This window comes from Kogia breviceps, chromosome 19, assembly GCF_026419965.1.
Source record: "Kogia breviceps isolate mKogBre1 chromosome 19, mKogBre1 haplotype 1, whole genome shotgun sequence".
Taxonomy (NCBI): domain Eukaryota; kingdom Metazoa; phylum Chordata; class Mammalia; order Artiodactyla; family Physeteridae; genus Kogia; species Kogia breviceps.
Window position 1 is genome coordinate 35989322 of NC_081328.1, and position 17522 is coordinate 36006843.

General features: G+C 46.0%; 1 protein-coding gene across 1 annotated transcript in view; it reads left to right on the top strand.

Moving 5' to 3' along the window:
• The window catches only part of SKAP1 (src kinase associated phosphoprotein 1), a 267412-nt gene extending 259828 nt beyond the window's left edge, over window positions 1–7584 (top strand). The window contains exons 12-13 of the mRNA XM_067022143.1: window positions 5065–5173; window positions 7211–7584. Coding sequence (XP_066878244.1) covers window positions 5065–5166 — 102 coding nt within the window. The 3' untranslated portion in view covers window positions 5167–5173; window positions 7211–7584. The remainder of the gene's footprint in view (window positions 1–5064; window positions 5174–7210) is intronic.
• The last annotated feature ends 9938 nt before the right edge of the window (window positions 7585–17522 follow it).

Genomic DNA, 17522 nt, shown 5'->3' on the forward strand with positions numbered 1-17522 from the left:
GTCTTAAAAGATTTTGTGGCAAGAAGCAAGCACTGATGTAAAGGGTTTGGGTTTTTTTAAAATAGCTTTTTATATTCTTATCCAAATCATCTTCACTTAACCATTTTGTATAATTATCATCTTAGCTCTACCACACACAGTGTATAGAATAGAGAGTTACGGAGTGGGGAGCCTGTATAATTCTGATTCCCTAACATTGTCACTTGTAGGTGTGCATCCCCACCTTGAAGGTAGAAACACTTCCCCCCACCTTGAAGGTAGAAACACTTCCGCATTGAGGATTTCAGGTCTCCTGGGACTGTCTCAGGCATTTTTCCAAGCAGTCCTTCCAAACATCTGGGCAAAAAGAAGTCAAACTTTATTGAAAATGTTGATACCAGGAATTCAGTTCTCTCTGCCATCCCAAAACTAAAATCCAAGAATCAGCAACTTAATAAAAATGCAGTAAATTAGCACCTCTAGACAAGAGCACAGTTCATTCAGAGCTGGGGTCTGCCTGGCTGAGCCAGTACTCTCTCATTTTAATAGTTTAATAAAAATTAGCATAATTAACGAACATCTGTATGATCCAGAGTGGTGCAATTTGGCACTTGGAAACGAGGGCTTAAACATGATTGCTGTGAGTTTAATGTTGTTTTAATTCTTTTTGGCACTGTGCAGTGAAATAAACGTTTTGGTGGTGATAGTTCTCGGCCGGATCTCAATTGCATTTTTCTCCCTTTGATTATGAGCAATTGTGGACTCCCCAGCAATTCATCAAAGTAGAAATTATTTTAACATACCTCGTGGTGTTCAGACTGGGCTGGAGCAATGCATGGTGGGGTGGAGATAGGAGAAGAAAAGGCTAGAATTTTTCCATTCATGCTTTAAACAACTCAGCCCTGTAGCCTTTTTCGGGTATCCAGCCAAGGGATGAAATCTGGAAGACAGTCAGATCCCAAGACCTGTAGGTGCTTTGATTAAGCTCCTAGGCTACCACAGCAGGATGCATATGGTCTCTGAGACTGTGCCATCCTCCTTACACTTCTGCTTGCTCTTTTGTTTTGAAGGGCAGAGAGTTGATTGCATGCACCCCAGTTCCCACCGCTGTGGTGAGAATGCCACATCTGCGGTCGGCAGGGTCAGTGTTCCCCTCGAGCACCGACTGGGAGCCGGCCTTTGCAGGTGTCCTGCTGTGCCTCATCTGCTTCCCGCTTGCACCCTCTTCGAGTTGGCAGAGAGCACCTTCCCAAGGCTCTGCCCCTACTCCTGGCCTTACGGCCGAAGGGGGATGCTGCCAAGTGGGCGTCAGAGTCGGAAGCCTTGAGCGGTCCCTGGGGAGAGAATGCCCTAGCTGAGCCCCTCAGGTGACGAAGATGACAGCATGTGGCAGTAGAAGACCACACCTCACACATGTGTAAGCAAGCTGACTTCAATCAAAAGACTGTCAGACAACATGGTGCCCACCCTCTGCCAGTGAGATAGCAGAAGAGCTGAAGCTAGAGTTTTTAAGATAGAGTATACGTTTCCCCCGCACAGCAAGGCCCTGTCGACGTGGCCATTGCAGCGACGTACTAATGCATGGCAACCCTACAAGAAAACTTACGGCAGAAACGGCCCTAACTTCAGTGTTGGGAAATGGACAGTAACATAACTCGTACCAAGAGGAGCTTTAAAATGTCCTGACGTGGGAATTCCCTAGCGGTCCAGTGGTTAGGACTTGGCACTTCCACTGCCAGCCCTGGGTTCAGTCCCTGGTCAGGGAACTAAGATCCTGCAAGCCTTGTGGCATGGCCAAAAAATAATAATAATAAAAGAATAAGATAAAATGTTCTGACAGGCATAGGCTGAGGAAGTCTGGGTAATCTCCCATACAGCAGTGCAGACTGTAGGGGGAAGCTGGCCTCCCTCCTGGGGGAGGGGGTCATTGAGAAGGTGCTGTGGGGACAGTGGGGGAGGGGAGTGGACACATTCATTTATTTATGACAGATTTTTAAAAGGTAATTCCCTGTTCCTTTTAGGATAAGCTCAGTAGTCTCACTTCTTATGGCATCTGAGATGCTCTTCATGGTATCTAGGGAGCCATTTGGAGAAACTGTCTCCAAAGGCAACTGCTCTCTTCCTGCCCCAACCAGTTCAATCACCAGGGAATATCTTGGAGTTGGTTGTAACTAAATCTGCTCAACTGAGAGTATAAATCCCCACTGTTCCCTTCATTTCTTCATAACCTCATTTAACAAAGTTTTTGGGGGGCCCCATTCTGTGCCAGGCACCATGCTGACTGCTGGGAATACAAGAGCAAACAAAACCCACAAGGTCCCAGCTCCCACAGAACTTTCCACCCAGTGATTGGCAGTGAGACAGAGGCCGGCAGATACAAGGCAGCACGATGACTCATTTCCAGGGAAGCACAGGGCACAGCGCCGTGGACCACAGAGCCGGGGCCCTCACTTAGAGAGTGGCGAGGAAAGGCTTCTGGAGAGGCCAGAGAGACTCAGGAATTGAAATCTGAAGGCTGCTTAGGGGTCAGCCCTATGGAAGGGAGGAGGGAAGTAGAGGCTAAACAGGCAGAGGAAAGGCTCCAGGGTGAGAGACCCTGAGGCCCATGGGAGTAGCAAAGACAAGTTCTGTTTTACTAAGGGTCGACTAGATTTAGGGGATAAATGACAATGCTGGGCAGTGAGTGGAAGTAGGTCATGCAGGGGTTTGTCCACCTTTTTAAGAAGTTGACAGTAGGAACTCACTAAGGTTTCAAGCAGAGCCGTGATATTATCAATGTGCCTTTTAGAAAGATTCTGGCTGCAGGATGAAAAACAGATTGGAGGAGAACAAGAATGGAGACACAGAAACCAATTTGGAGGTTGTTTCTGTAGTTCTCAGGAGGGGTGACAGTGACATGACTCTAGGCTATTGCCAATGGGAATGGAGAGAACTGGATGGGTTCCAGTCATATTTTGGATAGAGAATTGACAGAACTCAAGGACTGATTGGAAGAGGAGGGTGAAATTGGGAATGACTCTTGGGTTTCTGGCTTGAGTAACTGAGTGCTTAGCGGTACCACTCACTGAGACAGAGAACACAGGTGGTCAAGATACTCTGTGAATGGGAATGGATACAGAGGCAGGATGATGGTTAAATTTAGGACACAGTGAGTCTGAGAAGCTTGATGGACATGCACTTGGGTATTGGGATCCAACCCTTAGATCTGGGCTGGAGCCATGGTTGTGAGTCATTTATACAGGCATGGTGGCTAAACCGCAGAGGTGTATAAGATTGCTCAAGGAAAGTGCACCAAGTCAGAAGAAGGCCAGGACAGAAACCCTGGAAAACCACATTAAAAGGAGGGATAGGGGAAGATGAGGAGAATGAAAAGAAGCAACCAGAGAGGGAGGTAGGAGGGAAACCAGGAGAGTATAATTATAGAAATTAAGAGAAGAAAATGCCTCAAGAAAGGTCCATAGTGTCAGCAATGCTGAGGGATCAAGTAAATTAAGAACTGAAAAGTGTTCATAGATTTTGAGCAATAAGGAGGTTATAGGAAGTGTAAGTGGAATGACAGAGCCTGAAGCCTGATTAGAGCGGCTTGAAGAGTAGATAGAAAGCAAGAAGTTAGGGCAGTAAGTGAAATAAATTCTTTCAATACATTTGACTGTGAATTGGCAGCATAGACGAGTCGAAATGGGAAGCAGACACGCATTAGGGACTAAATAATTATTTTCAAAGACGAAAGAAACTTGAACACACTTCAATGCTGACGTAAGGAGCCATTTACATTAGAGGCAGAGGTCAGACTTCTCAGAACCTGGTCTCTAAGAAAGAAAGCAGAAGGGTTACAAGTGCACATTAGGTAAGTTCCTGTTTGGGTGGCTGAAAGTTGACAGATCTGATGGCTTCTCTTTCTCTTTGAAGGTGGAAAAGATGTCAGCTGCTGAGAGGAAGGGGAGAGGCAGAGTTAGAGGAGGGGAGATACACTAACAAAAAGAAACAAAAAGATAACCAGTTGACCCAGAATTTTAGTGTGTCAGCAACCTGGTTTTCTTTCTTTTTTTCCTAGAACTCGGCAGCCAGGTGGGCAAAAGGCAGACAGTTGGCTCCATGGTACCCAAATCCAGTTGAACTGGAATACATATATTTTCCATGTATTCCTAAATTTCACTTCCTTCAAAAGAAGGAAAACGTGTTCTAGTGCTTTCAGGAATAGTCCTATAATGTTCAACATCTGCTGTGCTTTTGAGAAGCTCTTCTGTATTCAAGGAGCTCCGTTCTCAACCCTGTGAGCTCCACCCTCAAACCCTTCTTTTAAACCCTCTCATTCCCTTTCTCGTTTGACCCTCCCTGTGGCTCTTATGTCCTGCCTGTCATTATTGATGGACCTGTCAACCTCTGACCTCTTCCAGGGGAGGAATCTAATGTTTAGAGTACCTACTATGTATCAGGCACTTTGAATTGTTTTCCTGTCTGCGGCGTCACTTATATTCCCCACAACAGAGGGGTGATATTATCCCTATTCTTACAGAAGAGGAAGTTAAAGCCAGGAGACCCTCCGGTCACGTGGCTACTAAATGACCAAGTGGGGACGAGATCCCAGTCTGTCTGACTCCGAAGCCCATTACTCTATGCTGTAAACTCCCAGGGAGCTAGCAGTGTTCTGATTCATCATCCATCTCATGGGAACTCAAACAACACTTTGCACATAGAAGGTGCTTGGTAAATATTATTGATTTGCACTATGACCTGACTCCCTGAATACTTCGGTGCTCTGGCATTTTAGGGTGTGCCCAACTTTCCCCAAAGGAGCCGTTCCACTCTGCTTGGTAAAAGACATGCTCTTTAGGTTCAGCAATGGCACCAAATGTGCTAAATTTACAATGTAGACAGAAAGATGTCAAAAGAAAAGCAGTTTTTCTTCCTTCTAGATAACTTTTAAATTTAGTAATCCCATCAGGGGTGTCACTGAGTTGTACTGACAGTGTCTACAAAGAAACCACCCAACAGAATCTCCCATGTGATCATTTAACAGATTAACAAAGATTAACAGAAGCATGACTAAATTCCAACTGAAACCATCCTCTTGTCATTTTTCAGGAATATAACATGTATGGCTGGTGGGTTGGAGAACTGAACAGCCTCATTGGGATTGTTCCAAAGGAGTATCTCACCACCGCCTTTGAAGTGGAAGAAAGATGAAGCCCAGGTATCAGAACTATTGACAATGAATTTGTTGGCCATGCTTTCGTTTCTTTGTGAAGGATGAGAGTTGCCAGTGAAGTAGCTTTTCTTCATTTCCAAAAGTGATGCTGGTAATTTACCATTGAAAGAAGACAAGGCTGTAATTGTTTTTCCTAAATTGGGGGACTGTGTCAATCAGGATTAGATTCAACTACATGTGACAGAAAACTCAAAATAACAGTGATTTAATTAACACAGAAATTTATTTTTCTCTCCTGTAAAAATCTGGAGGTAAGTAATCCAAGGTATCTAGGTTCCAGGTATCTTCTCTTTTTGCCCCATTGTGTGTGGTCAGCATTCCCCAGGTTACCTCATGGCCCAAGATGGATGCTCCAGTTCAAGCTATCATGTCTGTATCCTACCCAGCAGGAAAGATAAAATGACAGGAGAAGGGCACACCCTCTCCTTTTAAGGACATTTCACAGATGTTGCACACACCACTTCTGCTTACATCCCATTGGCCAGAACTTGGACATACAGAGACACCAAGCTGCAAAGAAAGCTTTCTTCTAGGTAGAATCTGTGTCCAGCTTAAAAGTGGAGTGGGGGGCTTCCCTGGTGGCGCAGTGGTTGAGAGTCCGCCTGCCGATGCGGGGGACGCGGGTTCGTGCCCCGGTCGGGGAGGATCCCACGTGCCGCGGAGCGGCTGGGCCCGTGAGCCATGGCCGCTGCGCCTGCGCGTCCGGAGCCTGTGCTCCGCAACGGGAGAGGCCACAGCAGTGAGAGGCCCGTGTACCACAAAAAAAAAAAAAAAGTGGAGTGGGGCAGGGTCGGGCTGGGGCGGGGGGGTGGAACTAATAAATTTAAAAGGGAGAATGAATATTGGAGAATAAGGAATTTGTGCCACAAGGATGGGTCTCAGTTTCTTTATGCACAGCTCTCAAATCCAGAGCACAATTTCCCCAAAATGCCCATGTATTGCAATATGATCGGCCAAGATTAGGAATCCAGTATGAGGATTCCTATGGAACATAATCAAATTAATTTTTAGGTAACAAAGAATATGGATTGCATTTTATCAGCAAGAACCACATCATACTTTAAAACAGTGGAGTGAGTGTTTGCTTTGGGTGGGGTAACAATAGGATTAGAATTAGAATTAGGATGGTGATGGAGGACACCAAGGCTAGCATGATATCACTAGCTCCATCTTCTGGCCTGAAATGGAAGCAGCCTTTATTGATGGGATGAAGGATATTATGTGTGACAGTGATACAAACTGGCCTTGGAATCTTTCAGACCAGGGCCCACTCTAGTGTGCAGCAGTGGTTGAGTGGTTCATTTAGGAAAATACATAAGGAGAGATCTTACTCTCTGATGCCCCTGTACAGTCATGAAGCACCAGCTCGGGCCTCTCGCTCAAGGTTTGACTTTATGATTTTCCGAATGAGGACTCCATTTCCAGGCCATGAATGCAGAAGGCTTGGAATTTTTTTGTCAAATCTAAATAAATTCACCCTGTTTCACTCTGTTATTTATTTCATGACAAACTTGTTTATCTCCTCATTCTCTTTGACCCAACAATCCCACATCTAGGAGTTTATCCTACAGCTACACTTGTACACGTGCAAAATGATATACAAACAAGGTTGTTTGTAATAGCAAACCACTGGAAATGACCTAAATGTATGTTCAATGGAGACCTTGCCAAGTAACTGCAGTAATTCAGGGAATTGAATACTATGCTATGGTAAAAAAAAAAGGAAGTGCTCTGCACACATGGAATATATTATGAGATATGTTGGTAAGTTTTTAAAAAAAAAGCAGCGAAGGGTAGGTCTGATTCACTCCATTTGTGTAAAGAGGGAGTCTCCAATTGCTTATATATGTATGAGTTACCGCTGGAAGGAGAAAAAAGAGGATAACACTGGTTGCCTCCAACGACAGAGAAACTGCATGACTGTGACACAGGGTAGGAGGGAGACACTTTTTACTCTATGCCCTTTTATATCTTCTATATTTTGAATCATAAAAGCAAATGTATGTATTTTTCCTCCTTTAGGACACATATCCTTCTCTCCACCCTGCCTTTATGAAGAAACTGATGATCAAGAGCTCCCACTCCCTTATCCCATCCAGCCCACCAACATCATGGGCTCTTCCCTGTACAGAAGAGACCCAAGTCTCTGACACCCACCGTGTAGTAACTGTACACCACCAATGAGACAAGTGAGAAGAGGCATCTTCAGCAGACCTGTTACTAAACCTGCCTCCTCATAGATGAGCCCATCTCTAAACATCTCCACATACCCACTTCTGCCTTTTCCACCAGCTTGTCACAGAGAAGGTGAGAGAGAGAGAAACCTTTGGAGGAAGAAGTTGCTGGTTGCTTTGGCTGGTTTGAAAAGCACGAATAAACCTCAGATTTGGTTCCTTGCCCTGTGTGATGGTGTTGTGTTCCTTTTTGTACTGGTATCAAAATGCTGGCTCTGGGCATTCTTATCACCTCCAAACAAAGTGGGAAGGGAGGACTTCCCTGGCGGTCCATCAGTTAAGACTCCACGCTCCCAATGCAAGGGACATGGGTTCAATCCCTTGGTCAGGAAACTAAGATCCCACATGCCTCGAAGCCAAAAGCAAACAAAAACAAACAAACAAACAAAAACCACAAAGTGGGAAGGGAGAGCCTGAAAGAAAACAAAAGCCCAGACAAAGAAGAGGGCTTGCAATTGTCTTTCAGGGCAGGACTGTCTCTGGAACCCAGGCTTGCCTGGTTTCTGGTCGGCTTCTCAGACTTCCTTTCACTGCCTACTTGTTATTTTTTCTTTTGTGTTCACTCTGTCTGAAATGAGACAGGGTTAGAAGCAAGTCCTTGGAGTCAGCACATGGGAGAGTTCCTTTTTGGGCCTCAGTTAACAACCCCACTGTGTCCCTGAAGGCTGAGGGAGGGCTGTGGGGAGGCTTGTGTCTATACCACCCTGTTTCCTTTCCCTGTTGCCTGTGCCTAGCACTTGGGTTATCTGTGCCTTCAAGAGGCAGCAAAACATAATGGTTAAGAACATAAACTTTGGGATTTCCCTGGCGGTCGGTCCAGTGGTTGAGACTTCGCCTTCCAATGCAGAGAGTGCGGGTTCCATCCCTGGTCAAGGAGCTGAGATCCCACATGCCTCGCAGCCAAAAAACCAAAAAAACATAAAACAGAAGCAATATTGTAAAAAATTCAATACAGACTTTGAAAATGGTCCACACTCCCCCCAAAAAAAATCTTTAAAAAAGAAAAAAGGGGGCTTCCCTGGTGGCGCAGTGGTTGAGAATCCGCCTGCCGATGCAGGGGACACGGGTTCGTGCCCCGGTCCAGGAAGATCCCACATACCGCAGAGCGGCTGGGCCCGTGAGCCATGGCCGCTGAGCCCGTGCGTCCGGAGCCTGTGCTCCACAACGGGAGAGGCCACAACAGTGAGAGGCCCATGTACCACAAAAAAATATATATATATATAAAAGAAAAAAGAAAAAAAGAACGTAAACTTTGAGGGAATTCGCTGGTGGTCCAGTGGTAAGGACTCAGGCTTTCACTGTTGGGGTGGGTTTAATCCCTGGTCACCGAACTAAGATTCCCCAAGCCACAAGGCGCAGCCCAGAAAAAAAAAAAAAACATAAACTTTAGAACCAGACGACCTGGAAATAAGTCCCAGTTCCCTGTATACTACATGTGTTCTCTAAGAGCAAGTTACTTGACCTTTTACGCCACAATTTCCTCACCTTAGACGGGGTATATACTCCATCTCACCAGGTCATTAGGAGATGAAAGGAGTTAACGTGTAACATACCTGGAACACCACCTGGCACATAGTAAGTAACTGCTCAGTAAGGTTTAGTTATTATTATTGCCTGATTTTCTACACAAGAAATTTTGAGAGATGGGCAACTGAGCAGCTATAGAAATTTTATCTTCAAAGCTGCCTATTCTATTCAGAGCTGTCCTGGCTTGGCAGTAGCCTTCCTCACCTCTAAACAACCATATCATAGCCCTGTAGTAAGACACCATTTCATGTCACCAAAGAGAGAAACGGAGCAAACAGGGATGTTGTCAGTGGATTCCAAGTTTCTCAGAAGATCCTATGCCAGCTATTCATTTCCAAATTTTTCTGACCCAGGAGTAAAACAAAAGAAAGCTTTGTTATATGTGATGGATAAAGAAGTAACAAAAGGGGACAATTTAAGTCTGGGAGGGGGAAAAAAGGAGATAAAAGGCACTACAGAACTGTCCATAACGTCCCCTCCACTTTACACAGGGTGCCAAAGGAGAAGCAACCACTAGGTGGCAGCAGATGAGCAGATGAACCAAAGGGAACCAATTGCCTTCCGTTTTAGGAACCTTTGCACCAATCCCAGCCTACAGGTAAAGACAATGGGCATTGTTAAAGTGGTTAATGGAAGGAGCAAACAGAAACCCCTCTGTGCCCAACTGCTCCCTCCCTAGAGAACCCTCAGGGACCCAAGTCTGGAAGGCTGGGTGGCTAACAGGAGAGAATACCATTGTGCCACCGCTCCATGACTAAGACGCCAGAAAAGGGGAAACCAGAAGAGGAAGAGGGGGTATCTGGGGCCGGGTCAGAAGGGGAATGAAAAAGGAGCAAGGTCAGGTACTTCTCCACTCTGCACAGTTCAACACTCTCTCAGTGCCATGGCCATTGGCTTCCGGTATTTAAAACAAAACCCCCGGGCTTCCCTGGTGGTGCAGTGGTTGAGAGTCCGCCTGACGATGCAGGGGACAAGGGTTCGTGCCCCGGTCCGGGAGGATCCCACATGCCGCGGAGCAGCTGGGCCCGTGAGCCACGGCCGCTGGGCCTGCACGTCCGGAGCCTGTGCTCCGCAATGGAAGAGGCCACAGCAGTGAGAGGCCCGCGTACCGAAGAAAAAAAAAAAAAAACCTTTAGTGCAATAGTCCTTTCTATACCTCCAGACCTGAGGAAACCAACCACTTGCCAAACTGCAAAGGTCTTTTGGCACCTCAGTCTGCTGCACCACACTCATATTCTAGCTGTAAAACTTAGAGTAAAAAGTAGATTGGCCCTAAAAGATATAAACAAACGGACTAATTGGGAATCTGGTCCATAGCCATCTGGCTATTTCTGACCTTATAACATGCTAGAAGATAGTACAAGTTCGAGACTATCTACAGACAAAGGGCATTCTCTGTTAGGGGAAAGTTCTAAAGGAGAACTCTGGGAAGTAGTGGATTCCTACAGTCTGCCTGAAGCTAAACCTCACCCAGCAGACCTGCTCAATTCCACAGCCACCATCTTAGCCAACAGCCTCAGAAAGCAACTGGCTAATCAGATTACTGCTTCTCTGACTCCACTAACCAAATCCCCACCTTACTGCCTGTGACTAACTGGATAACTGGGGCATTAGACCACTTAACTAACGGCATTATATGTAGGATGGCTTCTTAACAGCCACTAATTGCTCTAGCACATGAAACTGGAGAGGGTAAGAGGTGGGAGGCCCTTTTCCTTCCTTGATACTATGTAAAGGAGAGAAAATAAGAAAGCTAAAGTCCTATGTTTTAAGAAGCAAATGCATATCTGCCCTTCACAGATATATAGTAATTTACACAGAATTTACTGACTTCCACTGGATAACCTGACCTGAGGTGGGTACAGTTTGGCCTGCCTCATCCAAGCTGATAATCTGAGAATACTAAATGCTCTGAAAGCAATCTTTCAGCTACATTTCATTAAAAATACATTTTTCCAGTGTGTTTCCTCTGTCATCCATATAGCAAAATAGCATAGACATTGTTTTACAATTACCTCAGTATTAAATTTTCCCACACAATGGTCTGTTATATCTCTTAGAAATCTGTATTTATTTCAAAACCAATGACATATTTTCCCTCTGATGAATAACAATGGGAAAGAGAAGAGAATTCCTATTAAGTCTCAATCCCTAAACCCAGACATTTTGATTCTATTTAAAGAGGGGACAGCTAAATGTCCTTCCTCCTGTTAGATACTTTATCTAAACATAATATGTAAGTGATAGCCTAGATATCACGTAATCCTTAACTTTTTTAGCACTTTAGCTTGCTCAGTTGTACCACCTTATTTGTAATCAGTTAGTCTTTGCAAGTGGCAAAACTGAGGATCTGAAAGGTGGTGACTTGAACAAAATCACACAAAATCTGCTGTTGAAGAGGAAATGAAATGAGGGACTTTTGAAAATCTCAGGCTGCTTCTCTGCTTATTGAATCACTTGAGTTCTGTTGCAGTGAGACACCTCCAGTGACATATTTCCAAAATCCACATTTCACATGTCACTTACATCACAATAAAGCAGTGGTGTCATAAAGCATGTGTCTGTGTTGTGGGGGGGCTGGGGAGGGGGGGCAGTCCTGCCTTTATAAATCAGTCTGAGAAAGAGGGAATTGAAGAGAAGCAAGAAAGGAAAAAAAGAATCCAACGTATGTTTGTATGTTCCTCCTTCTTTTTTTTTTTTTTTCTTCTGTTCCTTCTCATCTTGAGAACAAAACTCTTGAATATCAGGGACAGAGGTGCTTTAAACTTTGGCCAAAAGGAAGCTCTCCCTGCAGGTCTCTCCACCAGGAGTGACTCTGGAAGGATAAATCTTGAGTGACACTGATTTGCTAATTCCCAGAGCACCAGCAAAATCTGTGGAGCTGACTTTAGAAAAAGCAGCCGTCTACATAGAGGATTATCCCTGCTACACAGCCCAGTGACTCAAACTAATTTTCTAGTTTGTGGATTACCACAGTCCCTTGCTTCCCCCTCCCTCCTGCCCAGCTATTTCATTTCCCATTAGAATTTATACAGATCTGGTAGGGAGCCTGAAACATAAAACTAAAGAGATTTTTCTTCCTCAAGGGATTTGAATTCTTCTCCCTATTTTCCTATCAAAACCTGTTCAGAAAATATGTTTTTCTTCTGGTTTTTTCTTCTTTTTTCTTTTCAGTTAGTATGAATTGATGACCACCCTTTTGCAACTCTTGAGATTCAATTAATGATATATTTTAAGACGCAGCCTATTTTGCACCAATATCTTTTCTAAATATGATACCCCCGCCCTACTAGAGGAAACTAAAATATAATTAATAGGCAACTATGTCGTCTGTTTTCCAAACGGAGACACTTTTGAGAATGAAAGGGGGCATTATTAATAAGGATGCCATGACCATAGGTGTAAACCAGGATGAGTGGTCACCCTAAAAATAAGGCAAAATGGGCTGCCTAGTCACCAGGAGAGTGGGCAGTAGATAGAGACAGCCTGCTTCTCCTGGCTGCTTGGCAACATCCCTTCTAATGAAGTCCTCTCCCCTGCAGGCCTGGCTCCTAGGCAAACCCTGCCAACTAGGCTTTCTTTTCCTGATGCCCAGGCTGTTCCAAGAGACCTGGTGTCTCTGGCATCAAGCTGCTTGAGCGCTGGCTGGTCATCAGCAGCTGTGTGTGTTCAGTTCCCTCATGGGGCCCATCACCACCCGCCACCTGGCAGAGTACCACTGAGGGAAGCATTTCTGTGGCACTGGGCAAACAGTAGGCCACTTCCCTGCCTCCTGCTATGGGAGCCAGCTCCAAGATGCTTCTAGTACTGGTCCTCAAAGAAGGCATCTGGGTTCACTGTAGACACTTAGCCTGATGGTGAGCTGCTGGGCACCGTTTATGCCCCACATGCGATCACGGAACAGAAAACAGGATACAAAACCTCCCTTTCAACTACAGTCAGGCACTGGCATTGCTCGGCCCTGAATCACCAAGGTGGCACGTGCACCCCACCTACATTTACGGGATGCCTCCCACGGTGGGCACCTTGCTAAGCCTGTCATTAATATATTCCACCTCTAGGAAAGCACCTGCCATCTGGAGATTTGCGACCAAAGCAGTGCATTGGAGGTTTGGGGGGGAGGGGGGAGTTAGAGCTTACTGCCTCATTCTATCAGTACAGGGCTTCTCAACCTGGCACTATTGACATTTGGGGCCAGGTAGTTTTATGTTCTTGCGGCACTGTAGGATGTTCAGCAGAATCTGGCCTCTACCCACTAGATGCCAGTACTACTCCCCTCAAACCCCCCACCCATTCTGACAACCAAAAATGTCTCTAGACATTGTCGAATGTGCACTGGGAACAAAACCACCCCTGGTGAAGAACCATTGTCTCAGGGCATTTGGGTGTGCTTAGGGCCAAGTACAGAGAAACTGCCCTGCCTTCTAGAAGTCTGGGCTTTAGCTACTGGATTACAGTGACAGAGAGAGGCTTATGAAGTTGGGAAGACAGAGTATAAATGTCATGAATTCCTCAGGGTTTAAGAACCAGCAAGCCAGCCCCCATGCTCCACAGGAATCTGAGATTTGCTCGCCTGCATTGCTGCAGATTTGCACTACAACAATGTTTTCAAATGAATAAACCAGTGCTTGCTGATTTAGAGTACTGTATCACAGCGAGTCCCTGTGGTAACTACCCTTTTTCCTGTTTCTGTAAGACATCTAAAAGGGGAGCCCTGAAAGTCTTGATCAGGACTGAGTTTAACACTGTGTACTACTTTGGAGCAAGAAACCCAGGTTCATAGAAACAGTGTAGAAGCAGTTGCGGTGCGAGGGCCCGCGCTGGTTCCCTGCGCTTTGTGCGGGACCCGTGCGGTGCCAGCAAGCTGCAGATCGGGGCAGAAGTGGGGAGTCAGGACAGTCATCTCGCGGCTGTGATTTTCCTGGTCCTTCGTGTTAGTTTAGGGGAAAGTTCTCATACAAAATGACTCCCAGGAGCTCTGTGAAGAATCAAAAAAATAAAACAAAACACAACCAAAACCCACTGCCAAGAGAGGATGAGGGGTCCAGCGCCTTTGTTGTCTTTGCCTGCAGAGGCCGGACAGGAGGGCCTTCGCTGGCCCTGCTGCCAGCCAGAGCCTATCCATGCTGCCTCCCATGGGCCCTGAATCTGAGGCACCTGGAAGGGTTATTAGCAGGATTGGAACTCATCCCTCTGCTGGGACTAGATCATAATTACAGTAATTTTCTAACAGAGCTCGGCAGTAGGACTGTTTAATCAGCATCTGACTCCCTTGTGCCCCCAGCCCTCATCACTCAAGGAGAGGAGTGGGATGGCTCTTAAAGAGACAGTGCCGGCCTTTCAGCACTGCTAACAGATGTGCCCTAATTGGTAGAATATATCTAAGTCTTGTAGCTTATAGCAGGCAGGTTGCATTGCCTCCAACGAACCACCACAGGCTCTCACTATCCTGGGCCTTCTGCTAGAGGGCTTCGGGTCAGGCTGCTGGTGGGCCTGGCTTCCCACACCAACAAGGCCACCAGGGGAAAGGACACACACAGAGCTAGAGCACTTACAAAGGATCTAACTAGCTGGCCCCTTTGAAAGGATGGTTTGAAGGAAAAAGTGCTTGCCTGAAAACAGGAAGGAGGGACTTGACAGCCACAGATAATAAGAAATTTTGGCTGGTGGCTTCCCATAATCCAAAGATTACAGAAGCACCTCATGTCCCTGCCCTTCTGTGGAAAAACCCTTGAAGATTTTCAGGTAGTCCCTTCGTCCTCACACTGTAGCTACACCATCTCATCCTACTTATCATTCATGCCTCTTTCACTGCTGTGTCAGTACCCTTGTTTTCCTCTTTTGCTTGTAGAAGTGGACCGGGTCGCCCCTGAATGGAAGGGAAGTAAATTATTGACTCTGCTCACTGAGACAGGAGCACTCTGTCTCCTAAAAATGTAGCACTTTTTATCCTTTTGAACATATATGGTCCGTGTTTATTTCTCTTGAGATTTGAGGTTCCAGCTTTCCAGCTCCAAATCGAGCCATTACTAAGGTGGAACTGGTTTTCCCCAATAAGTTATTTCTCTAGAAGATGCTAGGACTGGCTCCTGCTGCCCTGCTGGTAAGCCAAACACATACCTGGTCTTTGTAGCAGTGCCCAAAACAGTTCCTTAGAGAGAAGAGCTGGGGCAGGGAGCAGATGAGAGACAGGAGCGGGGCGGGGGGGTGGGGGGGTTCCAAAGCAGACTGAGGAAACCGTCAGGAAAGAAGGTATACTGGTAAAGAGAACAGGAAGAGGGACACTCATCCACAGTTCAAAGAAAGGTTACCTTGAGCCAAGTTACGTTCTCCCTGCAGAGCTGAGTCCCTGCTGGCAGAGGACCGCCCAGGGAGGTGGCTTGGGATCACTGCCCAGGCGCAACTGAGGGCGGCAGGACCTCGTGCTGTGGTCGTTATCTGCTTGGCTTTAGCTGTGCCTCAGCGGGCTGCTTGCACATAAATACGCAGAAGCCACTCCAGCCCCCGACTGAACGCTCCTGCGACCTCTGTGAGGCAGGCCAGGAGCTGGTCCATTTCCATTTCTACCTCCAACCTCACATCCTCCCGGCTTACTGCCCTCCCCAACCCTGGAGTGTTAAGAAATATTCAGCAAGAGCTGAGGCATGTAAACAAATTCACAAACGTGGAGCTAATTTAATGTCCAATCAGACTGTTAAAGTCACGATCACCTCCGAAGCAAAGACACCAGAGAGGCTACAAGGTGCCTGGGACTTGGTGTGGCTCTAAGGCCTTAGCAGTTAGAACACCTCGGACTGTGGAGGAGCTCTGATGTCTGAAAAGAACTCTGAAAAGCTCTGCAGGGGGATTTTTTTTTTTTTTCCTCCTTGAATAGTGGTGGGTTTATTCTAGCTTTTTTTTTTTTAAGTTTTTTTGGGGAAAAAAACACCTTGTTTTACAGAGCTTGGAAAGTACCTCTTACATGAATATATTCTACCACCATCTAAAAACATGCTTTTTAAAAACCATGCTCAGCTCAGTTTCCTCAGCTAGAAAATGAGTGTCATACTTGCCCTGCCCTCCTCACTGGGCACTGTGGTCAAATAAAACAATGCATATGGGGCTTCCCTGGTGGCACAGTGGTTAAGAATCCACCTGCTGATGCAGGGGACACAGGTTTGAGCCCTGGTCCGGGAAGATCCCACATGCCGTGGAGCAACAAAGCCGGTGAGCCACAACTACTGAGCCCGTGCTCTAGAGCCTGTGAGTCCCAACTACTGAAGCCCGTGCTCTGTAACAAAAGAAGCCACCACAATGAGGAGTCTGCACACAGCAATGAAGACCCAACGCAGCCAAAAATAAATAAATAAATTTATTTAAAAAAAAAAAAAAAAAGATGCATATGAAACTTATTATGTTCACACAAGAAAACCCATCTCCTCCTACACACACACACACACACACACACACACTTCCACCAAACAGAAAGAAACCCATGAGATTGGGATCACTTGTCCTTGGTAACAGGAGATGACTAGACTTGGACCATGGAACTAGCTATCAGAGAAAGGTGACTAGGGAATTCCCTGGCAGTCCAGTGGTTAGGACTCTGTGCTTCCACTGCAAGGGGCACAGGTTCAATCCCTGGTCAGAGAACTAAGATCCCACATGACGCACAGCACAGCCAAAAAAAAAAAAAAAAAAAAAAAAAAAAAAAAAATTATGTAACTATAAGTCAGGCATAGAACCTACTTCAAACCCAAATTCTAACCAAAACTACTTCCATTCTACAAAACAGCTCAGCAGGCCACTCCCCCCAGTAGCTCCCCATCTTCCCTACAGAGGTCATGGGTGGCAGCCCTAGTACACACAGGGACAGAGCAAAATGGGAGAAAGGCAGATGGCACTGCCTAGATGAAGAGGAAAATCCATCTTTGCTGTTTTTCTGGTAATTCCAGGCCCATGTTACTAGAAAAACTCTTCCCCTCTCAGGACATCTCCTTCCATGGTCTACACTCAACTCTGCACAAGACAGTGCAGGGATGGTGCCTGGCCTTAGGTTAACTGAGGTGCTGTTGTATGCACTGCTGATAATGGATCATTAAAAAAGCCAAGAGTCAGAAAAATTGCATCCGTGTCTTTGAGCCGCTCCTGCTGTCCCAGCAGCCTACCCTGCTGGCAGAATTAGCTGCTGAGCACCAACTCCAGGAAGAAAAGGAGTGAACAGAAGAAGGCCAACCCAGCTTGCTGTTTTTTGGCTGAGTAGGGAATTGACACAGACCACCTCCGGCTCCTGTCTGCAAGTTTTGAAATCAGAGAGCTTCAAGCACAGCTGGGTTCACAGCTGCACCATTTGGAGCATTGGACTCATTAATATTCATGAGTCATCCCCACCAATCGGCAGAGTGGATGCCATTAGCTTAGCATCTGTCGGGTTTTTGTGAGGTTTGTGTATGGAGTTTTTTCCCCTTTTAAATGAACTTCTTTTGACATTTTGGATTTGCCTCTGTAGGTTTTCTATCCTCGCCTTGCTCTGCTGCATCATATAAAGGAGAGACCCAGGGGAGGCAGGCAGGAAAGAGAAATGAGTCCCA